Raw genomic sequence first — 27,664 nt, 5'->3', positions numbered from 1 at the left:
CCACGGTGATGCCATTCACTGCTTTCTCTTGCTATCTGTACGTTAAAGTCATGCCTGCCTAGCTCCTTCTCACCTTGGAGAAGCTGAGGTCTGTGGCCGGGGCCCCAGTTATCAATGTCTGAGTTTGGCTTGGCCCTGAGGAAGTGCAGGGAGTGCAAGAAAGAGATGGGAGAATCCAAAAAGCCCACCTGAGCTCAGGCAAAAGCCTGGACGGCTGGCATGTCCCCAGCGTGAGAATACTCTCTCCTGAGAGCAGGCATTGCACCTGGAATGGAGGTCAGGGGTGGTTCGCTCCTGCAGAACAAGAGCTCCCACCACAAGGCTCTCTGTGGGATACTTTGTGTCCCTGGGACACTTTTCTAGGTGAGAGAGTTCTAGATCCCAGCAGAAGGCAAATAATTTCTTTTGTTCTCTAGGTTTGTGGATACCTCCTGGCTGGGTTTCATGGAGAAATTCTTTTCTGATTACCAACACGGATCCCAGAGCAGCCTCTGCCTCTCTCTGGACAGAATGAAAGGCCAACTGTAACCAGACATAACTGACCATCATGGGGAAACTGATCAGATTGGGGACACAGGAGAGGCGGATATTCCGACGACCAAAGAGGCTTCAGTGGAGTCGCCTCCTTTTCCTCCTGGGAATGTTGATCATTGGTTCCACCTATCAGCACCTGAGGAGACCCCAGAACCCTCTCTCAAGGTGGACAAAAGTCTCTGCCCAGCAGCCTATTAAATTGGCCAGCAGGGATCTCCCTAGTGATGAGATGACAGTGGTGGGCAGTGACCCCCCAGAGGCTAGCTCTGAAGTGGACGGTGAGATGCTAGTACCCCAAAATATAGCAATCAGGGATGAAACAACACCTAGCATAACAATGGAGGATACCCCTAACCCACCCAGAACAACCCAAATCACCCCAGCATCACCAAAGAATAATTATAGCCCTACAGCGGCTGGTACGGAAAGAAGAAAGGAAAACGCTCCACCCACACCTAGCAGAGCATCAAACCACTTCATCTCAACGTCAGGCTATGCCCTAATACCCAGGGGAGAAAGGAGAAACTCCATCCCTACTCACCCCAGGGAAAAGGGAAGGAAGTCTACCTCATCCCCAGGGGGTGCGCCATCTGCTACCACCCCCACAACAACAGAGAAAGACAGCAAAACCATGGCAACCTATAGGCTGTGGGAGACCAGACTACCCAAGAGAACAATGAAAGAAAACACTGCAGTTTCTCCCAAAAGAGTGGTTCTGAACACCCCGACTTCCTTAACACATGAAGTAGAAACAAGCCTCTTGACTTCTCCAAGTTTGGTGGCAGAGAATGCCCTGGGAAGTCCTAGAAGAGAGGAACAAACCAGCTCTATCAGTCCCCAGGGAGCAGTCCCACAGCGCGCCCCAGCCACCTCTGAGGAGCAAGTGACAGTAAGCACCAGGATGGGTAGTACCCCATCAACCACTGAAGCTTCTGCTGCTGCCTGGAGAATTAGTAATCCCTCATCCAGAACCAGTGTGTCAACCATTAGAATCGCCTCAGCCACCAACAGGGAGCTGGCAAAGAGACCTTCCACAGTACGCAGTGCCCCAGTAACTCCCAAAGTCAAGGCAATGCTGACCACACAGGTCCACCGCTGTGTGGTTGTGCAGCCGGCCCCAGCTGTACCCATGGCCTCATCTCCGAGCGTGACAAACATCCTGTTCCCAGAGGCTCCCAGTTCCAGTCCCTCAGCTTTACCCCCTGACTGGCCAAACCTCCACCCCAAGGCCGAGTACCCCCCGGACCTGTTCAGTGTGGAGGATCGGCGACAGGGCTGGGTGGTCCTGCACATCTTCGGCATGATGTACGTGTTTGTGGCCTTGGCCATTGTGTGCGACGAGTACTTTGTCCCAGCCCTGGGAGTCATCACAGACAAGCTGCAGATCTCTGAGGATGTGGCTGGCGCCACATTCATGGCCGCCGGAGGCTCCGCCCCTGAGCTCTTCACCTCTCTCATTGGTGTCTTTATCTCCCACAGCAATGTGGGTATCGGTACCATTGTGGGCTCTGCTGTGTTCAACATCCTTTTTGTCATCGGTACCTGCGCCCTCTTCTCCAGGGAGATCCTCAATCTCACCTGGTGGCCCTTGTTCCGTGATGTCTCCTTCTACATTCTTGACTTGTCCATGCTCATCGTCTTCTTCCTGGATAGCCTCATTGCCTGGTGGGAGAGCCTGCTGCTGCTGCTGGCCTACGCTCTCTACGTGTTCACCATGAAGTGGAACAAGCAGATTGAGCTTTGGGTGAAAGAGCAGCTCAGCAGGAGGCCGGTAGCCAAGGTCATGGCCCTGGGGAGCCTCAACAAGGTAAGGCAGCCTGGCTGCAGCTTTTCCCAGGCCTCTTGGTGTGAAAGGACAGGGGAATTAAGTACCACAGAGTAGAAAGAGCAAGACTGCAAGAGGCAGCTGCTGCACTTCCCTGGCTGTTCATTTGTTCACAGTGTGTCTAAACCCTGCAGTTAGCCCGTGTGGCGGTGACTCTTCCCCAGTCATCCAAGACACTGGTTATGATTGTGATCCTTATTTTCAGAAAAGAAATTGGAGCAGAAAGAAAAGTTAAAGTTTTCATCCAGGGTCACACAGCAGGCAGAGGAGTCAGGGTCTGAACCCAGATTGGCCTGCTCGGGTGTGTGGGAATGACATTTGAGTCAGCTTTGGAGAAAGAAGAGACATTAGGATATCAGGCGGGGGAAATGATCTCATCCGTGCACACAGAGTTCAGGGTTAGGCATGTTCCAGTATGTTTGTTCACAGGTTGGACTGGGAGAAGAGGGTAGCTTAGTGGAGTCTGGGGAGGGAGATTTCCCACTTCACCTTAACGTTGGCTATGAGGATAGCTCTACCCACTGACAAGCCAGCCCTCAGGCATAGCTCTCACTTCACGTCTACTAGAGTCCTGATACCAGACATGCCCTGTGTACACTAGAGTCCTGATACCAGACATGCCCCGTGTACACTAGAGTCCTGATACCAGACATGCCCCGTGTCTACTAGAGTCCTGATACAGACATGCACTGTGTCTACTAGAGTCCTGATACCAGACATGTCCTGTGTCTACTAGAGTCCTGATACCAGACATGCCCTGTGTCTACTAGAGTCCTGATACCAGACATGCCCTGTGTCTACTAGCATCCTGATACCGGATGTGCTGATCCTACAGCTTTTCTGCCCCTGTGAGGGACTTTCCTGTTTAAATTCATTGGATAATTCAGTGACTTGAAAGACAACATCATATTGGGGAGGTTATCTCTGAAAACAAATCCCAAGTGGGACCTCTTTCTTTCCTATTCCTGGAGGGTGAGTTTGGGTACAGATTGGCTCACAGGCTGTCTCCCTGGTCACAGAGAAGCTGTTGGTGGGAGCAGAATTTTGCGTGCAAAGACCATAGGATTTAGCTACTTAATCCCGAGCAGTTTTGGTGAGTGGGCAGGATGTCTACCAGCCTCAGCAACAGGAGGCAAGAGATTAAACTGCTTCCTTTAGAATTTTTGAACTAGCACAGCGTTCTAGTCAGAGCATGAAAACGAGAATCAGACCCCCTGAGTTCTAACCGATGCTCCTGGTTAATTAATGGTGTGGCCTGGACAGGCCTCTTCTCAGCCTTCCCCAGTCTCCAGGGGAAATGACAGTCCAGTTCATCACCAAAGGGCTCTGTCCAGCTCCGACTTTTATGATGTCTGAGTCCAAATGAGTTCAATCCGTCTGAACTGCTCAGCCGTTTACTGTTTGTTCACTCAGGGCACAAAGACGGGGGAAATGCTGCCTCGGGTCACATGGCCCACTGTAGTCAGAACTGGAGAGATGCAGCCCTCTGACCCCCTAATCGCCACAATTTCCTGCCTGGCTGCTGCTCTAAAGCCACAGGCTTAGAGAGAGGGTGACTCCTCGCTGCATAGTTTAAGCCTAGGAAGCGGAGCCTCCCAGGAAAGGATGTGTCCTGGAGCCTTGCTTCTCTGAGGAAATCCCTGGTCAGTGTCAGGGCAGCAGCGTTCTAAGCCCCCCCAACTCGCCTCCTGGTTCTTTGTAGTAATTCTGCTTTCACTGAGACTCAGTCCATTCTGAAATCTCCGCTACACCCGAGCAAGGCCATCAAAGCAAAGCTTGCTACACAAGTGAGCAAAACCCCATGATTTTAAATGAGTTTGTCCAACTCCAGAGGCTGCTCAAGGCCAATAGTAGCAGACCATTGCCAGCCAGTGAACAGGGGTTGGTTTCAACCGTTTCTTACTCTGTGCTGAAGCTAATCCAGTAGGGGTTTAATTGACAGTATTATTAAAGAAAGGTTGAATTACTAACTATATTTGAATGTGAATCCAACAATATTTAAAATTAGAATATATACTCTGGGACTGGCTTTGAATACTGTCCACCATGTAAGAACAAGTAACAAAAGAACTAGAGCTGTTTAAAAATGGATTATATATGGATTTAGAGTTTCATTCTGTGGTGACTTTTAGCTACAGAGAGAATGAGCTACCCTCCTTTGTGTCTGAATTTAACTGGCTAAGACCTGTGATCTCATCAGAGGGATGTAAGCTGTGCTGTGTTTAACTGACAGCCGGAGGACAAGCCCTGGGACTGAGTCCACGCAGGAGTTCTGTGTAAGCTCAGTCTTTGCTCTAGTGGACTAGGCTGGTTTTCAATTTCTGTGGTGCAACGTTAAGTCTGTGCCTGCCCTGCAAAGTAATTTCCCTCACCTAGGAAGTTTTTTGAAAGCAACCTCCCCTTCACCTACCACTCCTTCTCACTGGCCTGTGGCTCTCCTGGATCAATGGATCCCTTAGTTAAACAGGTTGAAGGCAGGGGTCAGAGAAACTGGGCTTCCTTAAGCAGCCGTGGCTCTGAAATAGGGGAAGTAAAAGGCAGGCTGGGAGTCAAGGAGCAGAGCTTGTGAGGTGAAATCCTCTAGGCAAGTGCATCTTGGGAAGTCGGAGTCAGGAAAGGAGAGAAACACACTGGGGGAAAAAGTCCTCTTCCTTCCTCTGAGTGACAGCAATATCAGCTTCGTCATTGTCGCTGAGCAGGGAAGCCATCTATGTCCCAAAGTCTGAGCCCAGAGTCTTAGTCTGTAAGGACTGGCTCAGTCTCTTCTGAAATGCCAACAGTTCAGGAACTCCATTTTACTGAAAGGTAGGAGCCAGGGAGAGAATCCATGTTCGTGAGGAGTCTATTCCATGTACAAGTGTCTCAACAATCTTTTTCTCTCTTTCTTTTTTGATTTTTTTTTTTTTTTTGAGAGAGGGTTTCTCTGTGCCCTGGCTGTCCTAGAATTCGCTGTGTAGACCAAACTGGCCTTGAATTCACAGAGACCCACCTGCTCCTGCCTCCTGAGTGCTGGAATTAAAGGCACGTGCCACCACTGCCTGGCAACAGTTTCTTATTTAACGTTAAAAACTAGACTGTAGGGGCTGGAGTGGCTCAGTGGTTAAGAGCACCGCCTGCTAGTCTAAAGGTCCTGAGTTCAATTCCCACCAATCACATGGTGGCTTACAACCATCTATAATGAGATCTGGTACCCTCTTCTGGCCTGCAGGCAAGCACGTAGGCAGAATACGGTATACTAAATAAATAATAAATAAATAAATAAAATCTCTAAAAAAAAAACAAAAACGAGATTGTAAACCGTATCTTACATATGAGGAGTGAGGGCCACAGAGTGGGCATTTAACCGGCCCAAAGTCACGCATCCAGTCAGTGATACTTAGCGTTTATAGTGAATCACTGTATTTGGGTTTTAATTTAGGTGCCCTGTTAACTATCCGCTGCTCTGTGAGCAAGTCAAGGCAAGTCTATAAGTCATTTATTATGTGAGGAATAAAGTTACCTTCAAGGAAGAGAATCCTGCGCTGGAGCCACAAATCATGTTGCGGTTCATGTAGGCTTTCAGCCGCTGTGATTGGGGCGAGACAGCTCAGGCACTGGCAGACTCTGCTAAGGCCAGGCAGTCAAAGCCTCCTGTTTTGCAAGCTACACAGCCTGGTCACAGTGCAATGCTGTCCCTGGAGCTAGAAAGTAAATAGCCACACAGCTACAGCGAATAAGTGGAAGTGGCCATGTGGTTTTCCTCTCCCTCGAGAAGGCCTTGAACATTCAGTTAATCTAACCTGTGCAGCAGGTTTCTGAGCTGGGCGATCTTTTCATTTTATGAATGTTGCATTCTGTCCGGAGTATCTCAAATCAGAATGAAGGAGTTTCTTGGGGACTGTGATTCCAATAAAAATGCATTTAAGACTGTCTCTAGAAAAAAAATATTTAATATTGGACACACACACACACTCACACACAAACACACCTTTGGTTTTTAAATATTTACATCTATTTATTGCATCTGTGACACGCTTCCACATGCCACAGCACACGTGTGGAGGTCAGGGGAGTTGGTTCTCTATCATGTGGGTCCTAGGGAGCAAATCTCAGGTCATCAGGCTTCTGAGCTATCTCAGCCGCTCGCATACAGTATTTTAGAGTGTCTCTTTCAACGCTAGCTGAACATTTTTCAAAGCTAAAACACCTAAGACAACACTGTCAGATTCACATCAGCTGGTGTAAGGTGCCTTTTATGACCCCAGTAAGGCAATGGTAAATGCTTGCCCGGCTATCAACAATCTCGCTTAGCTCTCTTTGAAACTTTATACTGAGTATTGAAGCTCTCTGTGTATTGTTTCTGGCCCCAGATGACAAATCTCTGGACTTCTTTGTCCATGTATGGTCACAGAGAGCCAAAATTCATCCGAGAACTCACTGGCATCCAAGGATGATGGACCCCCTCATCACATGTGGACTGAGGAGCTTAGCCAGAAGGACCAGCCATGGACAGAAGAGCAGCCCTATGGGGTGCCAATAGCAAACAGGGGCGTAGCGATATGAGTCCTTATGGAAACCCCATCTCTACACTCTGCACCAAAGAATTCCTCAGGATGTAGGTTCTGGGGGAAAGCCTGGCACTTGGCCCTGAATACACTGTGGTCTATTTTCTCCCCAGCAGGAATTTTCTTACTCAACCAGCGAGACTCCACACAGGCAAGCAGACCTACCTACCTGTAGAGCATGTCTTCCTGTTTCTTGTCAGGGTTGATATTTAGTTTGAAGGCTCACATCAGCAGCCTGTATAGCCAGCTGTTTGCTGCGGAGGCTATGGACAAGAAACAGCCATCTTGGCCCTCCCCTCTTCTGTGGGTCCCACCTATGTTAGGCTCCAGAGAAGCCGCTGTGCTGCAGAATAGCTCATCTTGGCTGGGTGAGGCGTGGCCTTCAACTGTTAGCTGGTCGCTGACTTCCTTCCAGTTGTCAGGAAGAGATGTCAGGGCTCTCTCTGTCTCTGTCTGCTTGTCTATCTGTCTCTCTCTCCTCTTTCTCTTTCCGATAGCTCACCTTGGCCTCTCCCAGCAGAATCCCCAGTCTCTGAATCATCTTTCCCTGGCCCGGGGCTGCAGCCTTGTGGTAGAGCGCTAGCCTAGCAGGTGCCTTTCCTCATGTACCTGGATGAAGCTTTTCAAGTCCTCCTACCAGCCTGTGGTGCAGACGGCAAAACAAACCACGAGACACAGATATTAACAGCACAGCCTAGACATCTGCACGAGCCCAGTTCCACGGCTTGTTGTTGCCACAGATATGTGTGTGCCTGGAGCTGAGCTGTTACAGGCATTTATACAACACAGTAATATGCTCTCCTGTGGAACCTCATGGGATTAAATATCAAATTAATATTTACGGTGCGCTACAAAGAATAGCATGCGTTTTAGATGCTCTGCCCCCTGAACTAATTGGAAAATAAACACAGCACCTAACTGTTCAGTGAGGAGGCATGGGTACACGGACAGTAAATAATAAGAGCACCGTGACGGAGCTGCATGGTGACAGTGGAGTGGGGGCCCTTGCTGAGGAGGAGCAGGGAGGCTTTTGGGAAGAGAAATATAAAGAGTGAGCTGCAGCGTAGAACCGGGCGAGCATCCCTGGAGGAAGGAATAGCACTTTCAAGGGCCCAGGCCTGGAAGGACTTGACACATCATTGTAGTTAGTGGACAAGGCAGGGAGAATGGACCAGGGCATCGCTGGGGAGGATAGGGAGCCTGGGAACTGGAGACTGAGTTTGGGTCTCACTTGAGATGCAATAAGGGATTAACAGAGTTCTGTTTTTGGAAGCTCACTCCAGAATTTCTGTGTAGGAAATGAACTGTAGGTGCACAGTACTGGAAGTAGGAGTAGCAACGTGTCTGATGAGGAGCTGTTGGGAGCCCCCAGTTGTCTAACTGTGTGTGTGGGGTTTACACATGCACGCACATGCACAAAGGAGTCTCAGATTATCCACTGGAGACGCAATGTCATGATCCCCCCCACTGGACAAATCTAAAATTCCTAACATTCACTTTATAGCTCTTTTCTTTGGCACGGCTAAATTTCCAGCATCATGATATTTGTACCTTTGAGCCATTATCAAATAAGATAAGGGTTATTTGAACACGAACACCGTACAGTGAGGACAGTCTAATCACTAAGCTAACCACTAAATATGACTGATGGGCAGGGAGCATATACAGCGCGGATACACTGAACACAGAGCTGATTCGCTCTCTAGGCAGGATGGGCAGGGGCAGCCCGAGAACGAATCAAGCTCAGAACACCATGCAATTTAGAAGTTACTATTTGTTTCTGAAACTTTCCATCAGCTAGCTTTGGACCACTGTTGAAGGCAGGATATTGACCCCGAGGCGATGGAAGCTGTATCACATAGGCACACTTAGGGTCAGTTGTCTGCAGGAGATGTTCTGGAGAAGTTCTTGTCTGGGCTTGGTGATGAGGAGGCAGGGGGTCAGAAGTCAGGGATGGTGCTGAGCTTTTTGGCATAAGTGCAGAGTGGATGGTGGTGCCAGATGCAAAGAAAGAGAAGCCTGGAGGGAAAATTGGTTCAGGACACTCGGGAGCTCTACTCTGGAGTGGTGAGTGTGGGAGCTTCCCTTACTGCCCAGGAGGTGTTTATACACAGGAGGGTCAAAGCTCTGTGAATGACAAAGGCCCTAAAGGATCCCGTCATACTCCTGGCCTGTCTTTGTGTGATGCCTGTCAGGTCTGTGATACAGGGACAAATGAGACACAGTCCCAGCTCTCCTGGAGCTCAATGGAGGAACTAGAGTTGGTCCAGCTTTGGTACCTGATATTCATCAAGGAGGATATAAAACCACGTGCACAAAATTAGGTGTGTAAAGAAAGAGAGGTCCCATAGCCCAAGCTTCATCAGATGCACAGAATGTTCTCTGGGGTGGGGAAGATGGGGAAGTCAAAGTTATAGCATCATGCAGAAATATGTAGTTTCTTATTTTGTTTTCAGAATGCGGAAATATGTAGGCAAATGGGGAGGGATTCGGATTGCAGAGTGTCGGGAAAGGCCTGGGAGAGCGGGATGCAGGAGTTGGCCCTGAAACAGTGGGGTCTTGTCATCCTGTGTTGAGGACAGAGGACCGGGAGCTGTCTGTGAGGAAAGAGACTGCAGCTGTGCTGTGCAGAGTGTAGCCACAACTTCAGCAGCGTGAGCATTAGAAAGAATTGTAAAAGAAGAAGCATGGGGCTGGAGAGATGGCTCAGAGGTTAAGAGCACTGACTGCTCTTCCAGAGGTCCTGAGTTCAATTCCCAGCAACTACATGGTGGCTCACAGCCATCTATAATGAGAGCTGGTGCCCTCTTCTGGCATAAAAGCATACATGGAAGGAATGTTGTAGACATAATAAATAAATAAATCTTAAGAAAAAAGAAGAAGCATGCCATACACACCAAGCACTTAGTATTCTAAAAAAGAATGCAAAAACACTTAAACTTCTTTATGTTCATTACTTGTTGTAGTTGTAGTTTTCTTTGGGCTACTAGCTCCCAAATAATGACACAGAGACTTCTTATTAATTATTAAAATCCCAGCCTTAGCTTAGGCTTGTTCCGCTAGCTCTTATAGCATAAATTAACTCGTTTATTTGTATCTATATATCTCTCATTACTACCACGAGTCTGACTGGGGACTCCACCTTTCTTCTCCCCGGAGGCTCTGTCTCTGGAGGTCCCACCTAACTTCTTCCTGCCTAACCTTTGGCCACTCAGTTCTTTATTGAACCAATCACAGTGACATCTTCACACAGTGTAGGAACATTCCACGACAGTTTGTTGAAATGGTGCTTTCAAGAGGACTGGAGCTCCAGCTCGGTCCTCAGCAGACTGCTTGATTGACATATTTGATCCATGAGTTTGATCTCCATGGCAGTAACAACAACAACATTTGGCTGCGGGGAAGCACTGGGGAAAGTCGCAGGTTGGGTGCGGTGGCGCACGCCTTTTATCCCAGCATGTGGGAGGCAGAGCAGACAGATCTCTGGGAGTTCCAGGCCAGTCAGGGATGCATAAGGAGACCCTGTCTCAAAAAATGGAACAAAGCCAGGCAGTGATTGGGCACACCTTTAATTTCAGCGCGTGGAGGCCGAGGCAGGTGGAATCTCTGAGTTCAAGGCGAGCCTGATCTACAGAGCAAGCTCCAGGACAGCCAAGGCTACACGGTGAAACCCTGTATCAAAAGACAAACACAACATGCCTCCCAAAAAGTTGCTTCTAGTTCTGCACTATGGACAGTCAGGAGCCCGGTACAGAGGAAGCTCAGCTCTCCCTCCACGGGACAGCGAGGCTTCTAGAACATGGAGGAGGAACACGGTGAGATGTGCTTAGAAACTCGCCGTGCTGAGGGGGTGAAGAATACACCTGAAGAGGAACAGATCCAGACTCAAGGACTTTCTGGGCCTGGAGGCAGGAGAGTGGAGGTCAAACTGAGCTGCCTAAGACCTGGTCTGTTGGTCCCCTGGTGTGGGCAGTGAGGCAGAGAGGAATAGGCTCGCAATCGTTGGTACTTCCAGTCAGTTCCAGGGGATCCAATTCCAGTACCAGGGGTCCCCTTTCTCGCCTCTGGAGCACCAGGCATGCACATGGTACAGATACACAGATGTAGGCAAAGCCCTTATTCATATTAAACAAATTTTTAAAATTAAAAAAAGAGGTTGACATGAAAGTCTGTTGATCTGAGTTTGATTCCTGGAACCCACAAAAAGTGGGAAGAGAACCAACTCCACAAAGTTGTCCTGTAACTTACACACACACACACACACACATGTACACATACATATACCTGCACACATACTCACATGTACACACATACACCTGCACACATACACACACATACACACACTTACTCTGTCACATGTGACTCCCCCATGTGTTTGAACCCCCACACAAAACAGCAATAGTAAATAAAGCATAGTAATTTAAAGGAAGAAAATAGCTGAGAGTTGTGTAAGCGTGTAGCCTCAGCATTCAAGGCGGGCCAGGGCTAGAAAGCAAGACCATGCACTCCCCTGCAAAAGGCTCTGAAGCTGGAGGTGCATGCGGAGAGGCTGCCCATGAACGCAGAGAGAGGTATTTCAGTCTGAATAAGGTCAGCCCCTTGGCTCTTGGGGGACAGTCCCCAAAGTAGCAAGCTCCCACTTCTTTGCCTCCAGAAGATTCAATGGGAGAAAGCTGGATACGATGAACTGTGAGCTGGGTAGGACCGCGAAGCTAGTGCTGTGTGCAGTCTCTTTTCCCTCAGCCCATTGACAGGTGTGATGGGAATAGTTAGGGGCCTTGTTAAAACCCACAGCTCCCCCTTCACACCCAGCTTGGATGTTTCAGCTTTCTGTCGCTCATTTTCATGTCCGTTCTTTAACAGAGAGCATCCAGAGTGTCTAGACACTCAAGCCCTCCCCACCTTCCGAAAGTCCTCACACCCTAGCCCCCGGAGAAAGCCTGCCTGGCCCGCCTCGCCAGCAGGACCATCTCTGCCTCTGCTTTGCCTTCCATCTGTGAGATATGTCCCGTTCTTTTCGGGACACAGACTCTGTGTCCTAAATATCTTTTCTCTCTATAACCACCAGCACAGTCCCTTATAATAGCATGTGCTCAGAATAAGAATGGCTGGCCTGTGGTCAGGTGGTATTTTCTATATTTTCACAGCAGAACAGAAGATGAAGCTGTTCTGTTTCTGGGTGGGCCTTCACAGCCAATGAGGAAAGCAGAGGGATGGAAAGATAGTCACTGGGGCAACGACATCACGTGTTCCCTGAATAGTAAAAACAAACAAACAAACATAGAATCAGTGGGTGGTGGTTTGCTTCCAGCAAGCACCCAGTGAAGGAGGTTAAAGTAGGAGGATCACCGCAAATTCAAGGCCAGCCTGGGCTGTATAGCGAATTCTAGGCACGCCTGGGCTAGGATAGTGCATCCATCTCTAAAAATAGATAAATTATCGGACTCGAGTTGAATAGACAATTCATTATCATTCAAATGGCATCTCAAGGCTACGAAAGCAAAGAAAGTGGGTCTAAATGGGCTTCACGCTTCTTCATCTTGGCTGTGCAGGGTGGTCTCACTCCTCGGCAGGAGCCCCCACAGCTTCCCTAAGACATAAGCACTCATCTGACCCCAAAGCAAGATTTTAGAATCACGGGATGTGCTGTTGGTGTCCAACTTTCAAGGGGAGGGCTGTTTCAGCAAGCAGGAGTGAGGGTGGGGTGGAGCTAAAGGGACCATGGAGGAAGCTTTCTAGAAGAATCCACCCTGAATTTTCTGGGGCGGAACCAAAGATTCAGGTTAGCGGAGAGGCGTAGAGAAGGCCTCTTTGGCATAGGGAAAAGGGCACGAACGGGTGAATCTACTCATTTACTTAATAAATGTACTGCATCTTTACCATGTCTGTTCACGTGCAAAGAAGTTGGGGGAAATGCCAGGGCAGAAAAGAAAAGGCACCTGTAGGAGGTGCACAGAGGGAGGTGACATTTAAATGGAGACCTCAGTGAGGAGCCAAAGCAGGACGACAGGAGGAGCCCTGGATGCCCTTTCCAGGCAGGTGACACATCTGAGCCAAAAGGTGGCAGGGATGTTGAGACATTTCCTGAAGGTGGATTGGTGTTTCTGGGTTTCCCCAGCGCTACCCCAGAGAGAGGGGCAGGTGGGACCAAAGAAGCGGGGTCTCTCCATGACATCTGCATTCATCTCTTGATCTTCGATCCCCTTTGCAGCCCAGTGACGGTGCCATTGAGGAGAACGAGTCACAGGATAGCAAGAAGCTAAAGGTGGGTGCATGAAGCTTACCCAGCAGAGACGCTGCAGGCTGTGTGGTGAGGGCATCCACATGGTGCTAGCTTGGGAATTATGGCTTTGAATCACAGCTCACTCTGTCCCGAGCCTGCTGTGTAACCTTAGGCCCTATAGCTATAAGACGCAGTTTGGACTAGAGAAACTCAAGTCATACTTTCCAGTCCCGACGTTGGTTGATAAAAGTTCAATTGCTGGTGGCTTTATCATATCCAGAACTAAGGAACTAGGGGAAAGCTCTTGAGGGGGCAGGGCCCAAGGTTTCTGAAAGACTAGCCTAAGGCACCACGTGGAAGGAGTTACGGGGAACTTTGATAGAAAGCAGGGCAGGTTGTAGTGGGTGGGGCTTGAGGGACTGAAACTTGTCCGTTTCTAAGTCTCCAAGTCTACTGTTATGGCCACGGCCACTAGGTGGCGGAAGAGTTCAGCCGGAATGGGATGGGGAGGCTGAACAGGTGGGTGTCTTCAGTGGTAATCTTAGGGTATTTCTTCTTGTTGCTATGAGCACGTGTTTGTCACATCTGTGTGCAGTACAGGTGTGAGTACTTCGGTGCCTCTGAAGGTCTCTGAGCAGCAGAGTGTAAAGTCAAAGTGGGCTCACAGTAGGTAGCCCTGGGCAGCTAGTTTGACTCACTCCCTGTGTGACCTTGGACAGGCCACCCCCCAGCGTGCTTCCCTCTTTCCTGTTGACGGGGCTCCCAGCATTGCTTATCCTTGGGCATGGGACAATGACAACAAAGTCAGGCGTGATGTCTGGACTGTAAAGGTCTGTGCCTGGCGCAAGAGCCTGCCTGTGCGGATGCGGATGAGTGTGTTTCTAGAAAGGTTACTTGCAGTGAGGGGCAACCTTCCAATAACAAGGTACCACTCATGACCTGTTCCCTGTGGAGTCTGTGGGACTCTTAAACTGCAGAAGGAGCTGGTCCTGGAGGAATCAAAGGGAGGATGAGAGGGAGTTGGAGGTGAAGGAAGCAGGGGCGAGGGGCGAGGGGTACCTTCTCTCTGGTCTCTGCGGGAAGGAGGTAGGTTGGCGGGGAGGCCGTCCTGCGGCTCCTCCCCGCACCTGAGCAGGGCACCTCTGAGGCCTCTGCTGCTCTCCCCTTGCTCAGCTCCCGTCCTTGCTGACCCGAGGGAGCAGCTCGGCTTCACTCCACAACAGCGTCATCCGCAGCACCATCTACCACCTCATGCTCCACAGCCTGGACCCCCTGGGGGAAGGTAAGCAAGGCCTCCTCCCACCTGATGGTCTGCCCCGTGTGCCTCCCCTCCTGCTACTGGAGAGAATCTGGGCCCTACAAATGCTAGTGACAGTGGGCTGGGCTGGGAGGACGGAACTGTCGGAAGAGGGGGTGGGCAGTGAAAGCTAGACAGTCTGGAAGACAAGGAAGAAGTTAGACCTGGGTGCACCAAGACAGAGCCACATGGAACATGGTCACTGGGGTCCTCAAGTAATACTCCATTGTATCCCTGCTCTGGTGTCCCTGCCCATAAAGCGAAAGGCCTTATCCACAGCCAGGGCACAAATGCCATCTGACCTATGTGGATCTGTGTTGGGTCAGATCCAATGTCCCACAGGTTGACTGGCCAGGGATGCTTCTGGGGACACCTCCTCCACAGCCCATGGCATTTCTCTTGGCTTCGTAGGCAGCTCTGGACTACCCTGCCAGCCTGGAGTCCTAAGGGACACCCTAGGAGATGTTGAAGGCACTTCTGGGGAGCAGAATGTAGTGTTTAAGGTGCTGAAGTTGAACTTGACAAACAATGACAGCAGTGGAGGTCCCATTGTCCACCTCTCCAAGTCCTGTCTCTCCTCTCACTTCCCTGAGCACAACCCCATGTGTCTCTTATCCCTTACCGCCCACCTCTCAGGAACTCACCACTTCCCTGTGAAATCATCCCCTTCTCTGGGTCTCCGGTGCAGAACTGAGCCCAAGCAGGATGCCCACCAGGAGAAATCTAGTTTTAGGCAAAGTCAAGGCATGCAATTAGTCAGGAGAGCCTGAATATGGCACAAAAAAATAGCCCCAGGGCGACCCCTGACCGGGCCTTTCTGGTTAAGGGGCACATTTTAGGATCTCAGACTGTCATAGGCCCTGACCCACTCCTTCAGACATAATACAGGCACCGTGTGTTTAAAAGTATGCTGTACTGGGAAAAGCAGTGTCAAGGGCAAGGCAGCAAGCCTTCCCAACGTGGGAGACGCTACCCCATGTGAACAGCACACCTGAGGAGTGGGCAGACCGGGGCAGCCTCAGGTCTGACATCTGGGGTGGACCTGACCTGGCTTCCAAAAGGACTCTAAGTCATGCCTAGCCCTTCCTAGCAGAACCGTGGAATCTAGCCAAGCCCTGAAAACAAAGAACTTCTCCTGGATGGACTGTGAGGAACCCAGACCCGGCCTCCTCTGTGGCCAAATGCCAGCTGGCCTACTTGTCCTAACAGGATTATGTGGTGTTCAGACCAGGCTGAGGTCACAGGAGATTGGCCCTAAGGAGATGATCCAGCCATGCTGGGTGGGGAGAGGGCACTCCAGGGAACAGTGACAGGGGAGACCTGGTATAGGGATTGTGGGTGTGGTAAGGCAGGGGCGACCCTTGAGATGAATAATTGCAGATGTGTCCTGGTATGCAAGGCTGCTCAGAGCTGGAGTCTGAGAGTTTGCCAGTACATTCACCCAGGAGGGGTTAGGTCTTCCCAGGCCTTTGTTCAAAAGTCATTCCAGATGTTTGCTTCCCTGGCAGCTTCCAGATGGCTATCCAGATGTTTTCACCCTTCCCTAATAGAGCATCTCAGATCCAGCTTTGTCCACAGGAGATGTTCCCCTTTCTCTGAACTCTCACCTCCCCAGGGTGGTGTTTCTCTCCCCTGGGCCCCACGATTCTCTTCTGCTCCGGGTCAGGTGTGTGTGTGTGTGTGTGTGTGCGTGCGCGCGCGCGCGCGAGCGTGCGAGCAGCAATGGAGAAGACATTCTACAGTAACCAGGGAAATGAGAGACGGGGCCAGTGATGAGGGTTGTGGGTTCTTCCAGCCAGCAGTCAGCTGATGTGCCTGTGCCAGGATGGGGATCCCGGGATGCCCTTCTTTGATAGTGTAATTCTCTGTTCATCGGGGTGCTATAGTTTTGATTAGTGGCTAGAGGGCCCTGGGCAGTCTGGATTGAGGAGACAGGCTTGTTCTGAAGACCTCAACACTCCAGGAAGATCAGCTGTGTTCCAGGACACCTCGAGGACCAGAAGGACCATAGCAGCAACCCTGCAAAGGGCATTTACAGTCAAGTCAGCAGCAGCTGAACGACTCTGAGGGTTTAGGGCACAGGAGGAAGGAGGAGATGCCTATTCTGGTCCAGGCAGAGGCCTCATTCCATCCGGCTTCCCAGCCCTGTACCTTCTTAGCATCCTTGCAGTCAGCCTGTGCTCCCTCCTCATTAGATGATCTCCAGGGTCTCTTCCATCCCAAACCCTCGGGAACACTGGGCATTTTCACCACAGAACTGTCGCCTGGGTGGAAAGTGGCAGATCACTACTGCTACCAGTTCACCATCATCATCGTGACAGCCAAAAAGTAACACAGTGACATCTAGGGGCTATTTTAAATACAGTCACACATAAATTCATCGGCCAGCTACAACTACAACTCTGGAAGGCTTTCCAGGTGAAGTGTCTGAGGGATGGATAGGCTAAGAGATCAGCCAGCTGAGCATCACTATAGTGTACCTGGTCAAGCGAAGATTCACACCCAGGTCCTCAGGCTCCAGTGTGGGCCTGTTGGTGGGGGACTCACACCCAGGACCTCAGGCTCCAGTGTGGGCCTGTTGGTGGGGGACTCACACCCAGGACCTCAGGCTCCAGTGTGGGCCTGTTGGTGGGGGACTCACACCCAGGACCTCAGGCTCCAGTGTGGGCCTGTTGGTGGGGGACTCACACCCAGGACCTCAGGCTCCAGTGTGGGCCTGTTGGTGGGGGACTCACACCCAGGACCTCAGGCTCCAGTGTGTGTCTGACGGTGGGGGAACCACTGCAGTGCTCATGCACTCTTGTGTCATGACTCAAGTTGGCGCTCTGGGTATATCATGGTGCTGCCATTTTCAGAGGGCACACAGGCTTCCCAAGTAACTCGATGTTCATGGAGAGAGCTAGCCTGCATTCAGGACAGAAACCATGTGGCCATTACCCTATGTGCCCATTTGTCCACCATCGTCTTGCCTGCTCTACCCCTCCCTCAAGCTACACAGCTGATGGGGGGGGGAGATCTTAAGCTCCTGCTTCTCAGTCCATCCCTTTTCCTTCTCTATGTCTAAGTTACTCATGTGAAGTCCTTTGTATGTTGCCTGGCACGGTCATGTAGGGAGAGAGGGGGCCTCCCTGTCCTTTTTCTTCTCTGAAAATCAGGGCAGCTATTCTGTGCCTGCCACTCTAGAGGTCTCCAGGAAAATCTATCCCAATAAAAACATGACACCCACTTGGAAGCTTTGTTTCTGGGCTCGATCCCTTGCTGCTTCTGCAATAAAGGGGAGGCTCATGGGCCCCGTAGAGCAGCCTGCAAAGAATGTGCTGCCCTGGCTTCTAGGAGACCCGTGAGGGGTAAGCTGCAAGGGGCCTTACAGATCATCTGGTCCATGAGAGGCCAAGCAGCCTCCCTGCCATCATTTCTCCACTCCCTGCCCATCATGGACATCACTGATTGATCCTAACAGGGATCCTACTAAGCTTAGGTCAGATGCCTCAAACGAGCCATCGCTTGAGTCCATGAAGGAAATACATCCTGCAGGTTGGTCCCCAATCCAGCCAAATGTTTATCAGAGAGAAAACAGGAGTAGCAATAGCTGGTCAATGGTGATGGGACTTAGCCATGTTTACAAATGGGGCATCAGAGGTAGGTCTTGAGAGCTCAGACACAGACACCACAGGCCTCGGCCAGCCTTCTCTGCCCTGTACTGCCGGGCAGTGCGGAGTCCTGACTGGACACTGAGGCTCCAGATAAGATGTCTTCCTTTCTCCTTCACAGCCCACCCCTCCAAGGACAAGCAGGAGAGTTTGAATCAGGAGGCCAGAGCCCACCCCCAGACCAAAGCAGAGAGCAGTCCTGACGGTGAGAGGATGGCTCACTGGCCGCAGGCCAGGTTTCTCCGGCCCCACCTCCTGTCACAGCCTGGGTAGCAGACACTGAGGCCCACGTCAGCCAGTGTCTCTCAGGCTCTTCCTTCAGTCATGCTTTTCTGCCTCCGGCTCCCAGTAGCTTCCTCCTTGCTCTCCGCAGGTGGGGCAGGCAGGGAAAGGCCAGGGGAACACTCAGCCCCCTCTTCTAATTTCCTAAACCTCATTCCAAGTAAGAGTGTGTTCCTTCTTCCTGTGACTTCTACACAAGGACATTGTAGCTGTGAGTGATCCGGAATGAGTGACCCTACCAAGGGAAGGTGACTTGGAGCCGGCAACAGAGGCCTAGCATCTGTTGGCAGCTATGATCAAGGAAGTAGGACAGCAATTGACTCATGGGCTCTGCAACACCAGGTTTACCTGACTTACTCAGCAGCCCATAGAGGGAGCCAAACAGCAGCCATTCTTTCTATTCCATAGCCAAGGAAACCAAGGTTCAGAGAGATCAAGTGAACTGCCCCAAGCCACACAGCCAAGAGGTCGTTAGCCTGTAGCTAACATGAGCATTTCAGATTTTGTCCAAGGCCCAGCTCTCTGCAGTTCTGATCGATGGCCTCTGAGCCGCTTGCCTTTGAACTCAGTGGGATCCCTTTCAAAAGACCAGCCCTCCCTGCTCCATTTAGTTCCAGAATCCCTGGCCACAATTCTAGGAAATGCCTGCAAACTCAGGGGGACGCTTCCCAGATGCCATCTTGTCCCTCACCTATTCAGAGGACAGAGAAAGGACCACTCCTATTTTTCCAAACAAGCATCCTTAGCCCCTCCTGCCAAAAGCCCTGTAGTTTCTCCCGCCTGTCTCTGCAGCTGCTCTCAGAACCTGCTCAGCTCTCCCCTAACCCGTGTTTGTCCTTTAAGAGGAGGAGCCAGCCACGCTCCCTGCGGTCAAGGTCACTCCAGCCCAAGCTCCAGGCGCCAAGGGAGATCAGGAGGAGGATCCAGGTGGCCAGGTAGGCACCCAGCTGGAGGAATTTCAGAGGCCAAGGAAGGGTTTTCTGGCCAAAATACTTCCAACTTGAAGGCCTGAAATCCAATCAAGTTTATCCCTGTGGGGTGAACCTTCTCTGAAATCAAAATGTTCACACTTTCACCTGAGCATGAGATTATATATATGCACACACACATATATATCATATTTTATATATGTGTATATATGTATACACACATACTGATGTGTATGCACGACTACATGCTGTAAGAACGTAAGGAATTACTAGTGTGTCAGCAAAGCAACCAGAGACTAAGTCCAGGTTGTCCAGACCACCAGTGGCTAAGAGGGCTGCTGGGTAAGAGGCCTTGGCATGACCCGAGGTCCTTCATTGCTGCGCTTCCTGCCTCGTCCATAGCCTGCTTGGTCTTGAGGGCCTCTTCATCCACCATTCTCAGACCATGTGGGATTTGTCTCCACGCTTTTCTACCAGCTCCTCAGAGTCCCTTACCCTCTGTCCCCAGATAGCCTTATCTAGCCTGGTATGGGTAGAAAGCTTCCTTGCCAACAACACTTCCCTGATGCACCTGAATCCAAATGCCCAGGGCACTCTGTACCTGACATGGGGCTTCCACAACTGCCTCCTTGTTTTCCAAGCCTCTTCTAGTTCCCTGACCAGCTAGCAGGTTCCTGAGGACAGGACGCAAGTCTGAGTCATCTTTACCTCCACCTGAGGGAACCATCCTGCCTGGCACACGCTGCAATCAGCACAGGTTGAGTGACTGGCAGCAAACAGATGCTTAGGTGCACGTACCAGTCCTGCCCTTTCTATTCAGCGCCCAGAAGCACACTTTACGGATACTCACAGTCCAGCAATTTTGAGACTCAGTCTCGAAGGTGTCCGTCCCCTTCCAGGATGTGAGCACCAAGCAGGCCCACTATGGCCAGCTCATGTAAAAAATGAACAAGCGGATGTAGAAGCTTCTGGAGCCTCAGCCCCGGAAATGAAGCTGAACCTCATAAGAAGCTGGGTTGAGGCCCGAGGTCTCCACTCATGGAGTGGCTAGTTAAACAAGGTCATCTAACTGTGGCGGGCTCTATGCCATAGCATGCCCGATGCCGGAGAACCCAGAAACCTTCAACTCAGGAAGGGGCTGTCCTGTGAAGAGTACTTAGGCTTGTTCCATATGTCTCCAGAGGGTAAAACTATGTGGTGGCGGGGCTTTGATACAGATAGTGACTTCAAACCAGTCTATGCTGTGAAAGGGGGGCAGACGCTGCTGTAGGTGGAAGTGCTCCAGCCTTGGAGACGCCCAAATACAAGTGGGACGACCACGGGTCGGAAGCGGTGATGGGACGTTTGCCGCATCTTTGCGCCAGTTTTCTCCTCTGAATATTTAACTGCTCAGATGCTCTGACAACAGCAAAAACAAAAACAGGGAGCCACAGGGATGCAAATCAGGCAAGATTTTTACCATACACTAACCTGTTGTCTTTGGATTGCAGGGAGATGTGGGTGAGGCTAAACACACGGGAGATGCGACAGGTGCAGAGGGTGAAACTCAACCAGGTGAAGGGGAAACCGAGGCAGAAGGAAAAGAAGATGAACACGAAGGGGAAACTGAGGCAGAAGGAAAATATGAGCATGAAGGGGAAGCTGAGGCAGAAGGAAAAGAAGATGAACATGAAGGGGAAACTGAGGCAGAAGGAAAAGTTGTTGAACAGGAAGAGGAAACTGAGGCAAAACGAAAAAAAGATGACCACGAAGGGCAAAGTGAAACCCAAGCGGACGACACTGAGGTAAAAGATGGTGAAGGTGAAGCAGAAGCCAAAGCTGAAAATCAGTGTGAGACCACCCAAGGTGAGACCACCCAAGATGAGAAAGATGCAGATGATGGAGGGGGAAGTGATGGAGGGGACAGTGGAGAAGAGGAAGATGACGAAGAGGATGAGGAAGAGGAAGAGGAGGAGGAGGAGGAAGACGAGGAGCCTCTGTCCTTGGAATGGCCCAAGACCAGGCAGAAGCAGGCCATTTACCTCTTTCTTCTGCCCATTGTGTTCCCACTGTGGCTGACAGTGCCCGATGTACGGAGGCAGGTGAGAGTACCTAGCTGTGTCCCAGGCTGCGCATCCTGAGAGAGGCTAGGAGCCTTAGGTACCAGGAAGAAGGCTGAGAAACCTAGCTTGGGAGACTTCACCCATGAGGATGTGGGATGGGGCTGCAGCTCTGAGGGGGACCATGTACCACACTCTGAGTCAGGAGCCAGAGACCTCAGGGTGCCTTATGTCTGCCACCATGAGCATGAACCAGTCCATTCTTAATTCTAATCTCCGTATTCTGGCCTTAGTTTGGGAACCATGGCCTTGTACCCATTCATAGTTCACAGAGATATTCTGAAAACCCAGGGTGGTAATTGCTATTTCTCCATATTGTTCTCTCTCTGTAGGGAAACTCTAACGCACCCCATCTAAAGTCCAGACAGGGATGGGGCAGAGGCAAGTTGCAGAAAGCAAACTCAAGTACTCAGCTGGGTCTCTGGCCTGGTTCTGTTGAATACCTGCTAGACAGGCCTGACTCCCCTGCAACTCCTTACCGATGGCTCCAGGGGTTCCCTGGGAAAGGGCCACAGCTTCACCCAGACTGCTCCCCATCTTCCTCATTATTACCCATCCTCTAGACCTCATCGCATTTTGGAGTTCCCTGGAGTTCCCTCAGAGAGGGGGCCAAAGACCAGGAGTCCTGCAACTCACTTCTCTTCCCTTTCCATCTCCAACAGGAGTCCAGGAAGTTCTTTGTCCTCACCTTCCTGGGATCCATCATCTGGATAGCCATGTTCTCATACCTCATGGTATGGTGGGCTCACCAGGTGAGTGGGCAGTAGCTCACTCTCCCATCAGCAGGTCCTAGTGCTTGTCATTTAAGATGCAATTCAGTGTTCTGGACTATCAAGATCCAGTGTGCCTGTGGTCCCCACGCTGTTTCAAAGTAGCCATTTATTCCGTCAATCATTTTCCAAGTATGGCTTTCCTATCTTAATTGGTATTCAGTTGTATCATGGCATAGGAGGCCCTTCACATCCAAATTCCAGTGGACCGGGCTGGCCTGACCCCCCCAAACTGACAAAATCCATTCCCTCTAAGTTGACTTAGTCAGGTCTGCTTGCCAGCATTGTACCATGGTGCCTGAGCACCATGAGATTTTGTGTTCTGCCTAGAACAGCATTTATCACAGAGCTGTGATTGCAAGCTTTGCCCTAGGCTAAACAGACGGACAGCACTGCCCAAACTGCTGTCTGCAGCCTGGCTTAGCTCCCAGTGCACCGCATAGGTCTCATGGCCCCAGAAATGAAATGTTGACCCAGCAGACTGTTGGGGAGGCAGATCTCTGGGACATGCAGAGTTGTCTGTCGGATGACGGTGAAGGACAGAGCTGTCGTCATTAGACTTTTAGTACCCTCAGTGAAGAGCTGTGTGGTTCCCCGGAGCCTGGAGCTGGGGCCTGACTCTGTCTCACCTATCCCCATCCCATCCCTGTCTTGCAGAGGGCACGGGCAGAGCCTTGGTGCTTTCTTGTTAAGCAGTGTGCCACAGTGCTGTGAACGCTCAGATTCCCTGCCTCCCGCTGTTGCCATGGCTCCTGACCACTGTTGTTTCCCCAGGTTGGTGAAACCATTGGGATTTCAGAAGAGATTATGGGTTTGACGATCCTAGCAGCAGGCACTTCAATTCCTGACCTCATCACCAGTGTGATTGTTGCCCGGAAAGGCCTGGGAGACATGGCTGTGTCAAGCTCAGTGGGCAGTAACATATTTGATATAACAGTGGGGTGAGTGGTGATCTTCCTTTCTAAGGCATATTCAGCATCACTGGAAACTGCATTGGCTCAGCTGGGTGGTTTTCTTCTTCCTTTATTACAGATGCAACAAAAGGGCATTTGTGTGGTTTGTCCTTTTGAGGCAACGGCATACCCTCCCTTCATTCACCACAGCCTTAAGAGTAACTGACTGGAACGTAGATGACCTGAGGAGTGAGGTCCATTCATCCCCTCTCCCAGTCCAGTAAAACGCTGCCCTTAGGAGGCAGAGAAGGAAGGGGCTGGAAGGAGCCATGTCAGTCCTTCTTCGTGTGCGAGCTCCTGCTAGCTCAGAAGCTTCAAATAGCCTTTTGTATAAACAGGAACTGCCCATCCTCCTGTGTAACTGTTCCCTCCTTGGTCCTGGTCTCCGAGGGCTGTCAGAGCACCTGGGCCGCTTTCATTTCCCTGGTCATGGCTTGGATTTGGTTATTTTGCTTGTATGTGAATGTTGGGGAGGAGCTGCGGGTGGTGTAGGAATCAGAAAGATCTGATCACTAGAGAAAATGCATCCCGAGGTTAGTTCTTAATCATAAAAACTGGAAAATTAGTCACACATTGATCAGGGTTAGTCCTATATATATCACTAAGCTTATGGGGGTGGGGTGGGACTCGGACCAAGGGCACTTTTTCCATTGTTTTTGTTTTTTGTTTTTGTTTGTTCTTTGTTTTTTGCTTTTTTGAGATGGGATCTTACTAGCCCAGGCTAGACTCAAACTGAGGATCCTTCTGCCTCAGTGCCCAGTGCTGTGCTAACAGGCCTGGCTTGGAGTACTTGTTTTAACTTAGCCTCTCAGCAATAAGCCTTGAACCCTTTGCCAAGTAATTTTGTTTCCCTAACCTGCATTTCCTCATCAGTAAACTGTGGTTAATAATTTCTGTTTACTTCATCTTGTGCATGTGAGAACTCGGAAAACCTTAACCCACTAGTCCAGCACGGGGGCGGGGCGTGGAGGGTATTACAAACGGCCGCTGTTCACGCTGGCTTTCTCTTGCAGCTTGCCTGTCCCTTGGCTCCTCTTCTCTCTCATCAACACTCTGCAGCCTGTTCCGGTCAGCAGCAATGGCCTGTTCTGTGCCATCGTCCTGCTGTTTCTCATGCTCCTGTTTGTGATCTTCTCAATCGCATCGTGTAAATGGAGAATGAACAAGATCCTGGGCTTCACCATGTTCCTTCTTTACTTTGTCTTCTTGATAATCAGTGTGATGTTAGAAGATCGAATCATATCCTGTCCTGTATCTGTCTGACTCAGTCACGGATATGCATGATGGGCATAGACCAGAAGCCCATGCCAGAAGCTCCTGCCCCTCTTGCCACACCAGTCCAAGGATGAACATGTGAACTGGACAGCCTGGACCCTCTGAAGTGACTGCCATCGTGACCGAGGCTTCTCTTTGTAAACTCCTGCAGCTCCTGGTGGATTGTGAGCACTTCCTTGGTAGGGAGAGTCCTTACCACCCAGGCCTGCAGCTCTCACAGAATCAGCAGGACAACCCCTGCAGCTGGACAGCTTTCCAAATGAGACCTGGGATAAGGCTGGGATACAGGCACCCTGGCTCACAATTCCCTGGTCACTCCTGAAGAGCCTCTGGCACAGGGATGTAGGTGCTGGAGGCTTGCTCTCCTGGCTACGGCCCCACACACATGCTGCCGTGTGCTATTCCTCTCGGTGCAAATGTGAAGTCACATCAGGTCTGCAATCATTATAAGTTCAGATAATGAGCACAAGGAGCTAAGGCCATGGAAGGGCAGGAATAAATTATCACCATACCCTATAGTCCCGGAAGATGCACGACAATGTTTCCTATGCTAAAAGTCATCAGCTTTTATTGTTGTATTTCTGAAAAATGAAATTAAAACAGTAAACAGCCTAAAATGAAGTGTATAATTTGTCTTAATCTAGAGGCAGAGATTTCAGAAAAAAAAAAACCTACTCAGGGCTATTTAAAATTTGGTACTTTCTGGAAAATCCATGCTTGTTTTGTCTCTATCAGTGGTCACTTCAAAGGCTTAGATATTTTGACACAGCTTCCCTGCTGCCCCTTCAGGACTGACATCTGACACTAAAGAGTCAAAGGGATGTATTTGCAGAGAGGCTCAATCTGACGTATAATAGAGCTAGGGCTCAGTGCTATGCTTGTATGCTAACCTAGACAGGACTGCAGAGCAAGACTAGTCCTGTGTATAGTTTATCAGTGGACCTTGAGACAATTTACAAAGGAGAAATTAAAAAATGCTTAGCACAATGATGATATAGTGAGAAAAAAAGTACTGCTTGCTATGCAGGTTAGGCTGGCCTCGAACTCACAGAGATCTACCTGCCCCTGCCTCCTGAGTGCTGGGATTAAAAGCATGGCTGCTACACCTGGCTGAGTATCTATTTTTAAGGCCATAAAGGACACTGAAAAAAGTTAAGGTTAAATATTTTCTATATGCTTGCATATTAAACACCATTGGTTGTTGCTTTTATTAGCACCAAACTGCAGAGAATGCTAGAAACAAATTTTTCTTATCATTGGTTTCAGAGTACAAGGAGCGTAAGTGTCTACAGATTATGATGGCAGACTCATCTAAAGTCATAAAGATCGGAATGATGTGGTAACATGCAAGAAGATTGCGGGACAGACATGAAGTAAATACAATTGGTCATTCTGGTGTTGGAAGGCATTCGAGTATTCATCTTTAAGATGGGTTGTACTTCCTCAAGATTCCCATGTTTTTGGAAATAACTTTTATTAAATATTAATGAAAACTGTGAGTTTACTTGAATTTTATTTTACAAACATGAATGGACTCACTCCATCTTTAGCTCAACCTATCAGAAAGCTCGAATGGAAAGACTAATAAAGACTATGATATGTTTAAATTCCACTCTCTCTCTCTGAACATGTTTGTATGTGTACATGCGCGTAAATGTGGAGGCTGACACTGGGTTTCTTTCTCAATCACTTTCTACCCTTTCCTGAGATGGGCTCCCTTTCACTAAGCCTGAACCTCACCGATTAGGCTAGGCAGGCTCCTTGTCTGTCTTCGGCCCCAGACTGGGATTAGCTGTCTTTTAAGTGGGTGGTGGGGATCAAACTCAGTCCTGTGCCTGCTGTACGAACAGTTCACCTGCTGAACCAACTCCTCCCGGGTCCCTCAAGTTTCATATTCTCAATTATCCTCCTCCCTGGTGCTACTTTTCTATGGAGCCTCCACAGGCCATGGTTGAAGAGGAAAGAACAATCCTGTGGAATGGAGGCCAATGCCAAAATTCTGGGAACCTACCTGTCGTCAGCAGCCAGCTCCAATTTGCCTCAAGGATGTCACCTTGCCAAAGATCTGATGTTCATCAGGCTGAGTGGTGGGCAGTGAGATATTCCGCAACTATAAAACCATTTAATTATCAAAACTAATCAGAATGATCTTATATCCTTTCCCCAAGCAGCCGAATTTCTGGCATCTTCCTTTGCCCACAAAGGAAGTCCCAACCACTTCATGCTGTGACAGGAAAGGACAAGCACCAAAAGGAAGCTGGGCTTTTGGCAGATGACTGGGGATTCACCACTGCGTTGTATCTTTTAAGATGTGTATGCATACTTGTGTACTAGGGGGTGTGTGTATGCTCACATACGTGCATGCACCTGTAGAAGTCACAAGAGGGCATTGCATCTCCTGGAGTTGAAGTGGGTGCGCCCTGATGTGGACCCTGGGATCCTGGGAGAGGAACTACTTCAGAGGCACAGAAAACGTCACTTTAATTAACGGATTTCACTAACGTGTGTGTGTGTGTGTGTGAGTGTGGGTGACTGTCAGAAGAAAGGTCAGATCCTTTGCAGCTGGAGTTCCAGGCCGTTGTGAGCCTTCTCGGGGGTGCTGGGAACTGAATCTGAATCATCTGGAAAAGCAGCGAGTGCTCTTAACCACTGAACCGTCTCTTCATCCTCTAATAACTTAAGTGTTCTCTTTTCTTTTTCTCCTTCATGATACATTTTTAAATCCTGGAGATTAAGCCCAGGGCCCCCATCATGATAGGCCAGTGGTTCTCAATCTTCCTAATGTTGCAACCCTTTAATACAGTTCCTCATGTGTGGTGACTCCCAACCAATTATTTTCATTGCTACTTCATAACTGCAATTTTGCCACTGTTATGAATCATAATGTAAATATCTGTGTTTTCCAATGGTCTTAGGTAGACCCTGTGAAAGGGTCATCCAACTCCCAAAAGGGTCTCAATCCACAGGCTGCGAACCACTGTGCTAGGCAAAGGCAGCACCACTGCGTTGTATCTTTTAAGATGTGTATGCATACTTGTGTACTAGGGGTGTGTGTGTATGCTCACATACGTGCATGCACCTGTAGAAGTCACAAGAGGGCATTGCATCTCCTGGAGTTGAAGTGGGTGCGCCCTGATGTGGACCCTGGGATCTGAATTCAGGTCCTCCAGGAGAGCAGTAAGGATTCTTAATTGCTAAGTCATCTCTCCAGCCCCAATCTGCATAACTTCTAAAAGAACCAATTAAATTTGTGTTACATACTTACAAACCCACCATAACTTAC

At 49.8% G+C, this 27,664-nt stretch overlaps 1 protein-coding gene across 7 annotated transcripts; it reads left to right on the top strand.

Moving 5' to 3' along the window:
* The first annotated feature begins 237 nt into the window (after nucleotides 1-237).
* Slc24a1 (solute carrier family 24 member 1) lies at nucleotides 238-26,057 on the top strand. 7 transcript variants are annotated; one of them, XR_007593521.1, is made up of 10 exons: nucleotides 240-2,341; nucleotides 13,115-13,168; nucleotides 14,300-14,408; nucleotides 18,195-18,278; nucleotides 19,199-19,290; nucleotides 20,775-21,365; nucleotides 22,046-22,135; nucleotides 22,928-23,094; nucleotides 24,120-24,560; nucleotides 25,648-26,057. XR_007593521.1 is itself a non-coding variant. In XM_050151770.1 (10 exons), exons 1-10 carry the CDS (start codon nucleotides 548-550, stop codon nucleotides 24,367-24,369), a joined length of 3,156 nt encoding a protein of 1,051 aa, XP_050007727.1. In that variant the 5' UTR covers nucleotides 242-547; the 3' UTR covers nucleotides 24,370-26,054. The 7 variants fall into 7 exon arrangements, 5 of the variants coding, with proteins under 5 accessions (XP_050007726.1, XP_050007728.1, XP_050007725.1 ...); XR_007593520.1 differs by having other exon boundaries at nucleotides 24,120-24,814; nucleotides 25,648-26,056; XM_050151770.1 differs by having other exon boundaries at nucleotides 242-2,341; nucleotides 20,775-20,855; nucleotides 20,931-21,365; nucleotides 24,120-26,054.
* The last annotated feature ends 1,607 nt before the right edge of the window (nucleotides 26,058-27,664 follow it).

The sequence above is a fragment of the Alexandromys fortis genome, unplaced genomic scaffold (assembly GCF_014885135.2).
Source record: "Alexandromys fortis isolate MF-2015 unplaced genomic scaffold, M_Fortis_MF-2015_v1.1 scaffold_70, whole genome shotgun sequence".
In the NCBI taxonomy this organism is placed as follows: domain Eukaryota; kingdom Metazoa; phylum Chordata; class Mammalia; order Rodentia; family Cricetidae; genus Alexandromys; species Alexandromys fortis.
Note: the sequence above shows the minus strand (reverse complement) of the source record. Positions and strands in the feature narration are given on the sequence as shown.

Bases quoted from the DNA above. Each gene is read 5' to 3' on its own strand.
- Slc24a1 (XM_050151768.1), top strand. From the start codon at position 548: ATGGGGAAACTGATCAGATTGGGGACACAGGAGAGGCGGATATTCCGA. The intron at 2,342-13,114 runs GTAAGGCAGCCT...TCCCCTTTGCAG, and splicing joins CCCTGGGGAGCCTCAACAAG to CCCAGTGACGGTGCCATTGA. The intron at 18,279-19,198 runs GTGAGAGGATGG...TTGTCCTTTAAG, and splicing joins AGCAGAGAGCAGTCCTGACG to AGGAGGAGCCAGCCACGCTC.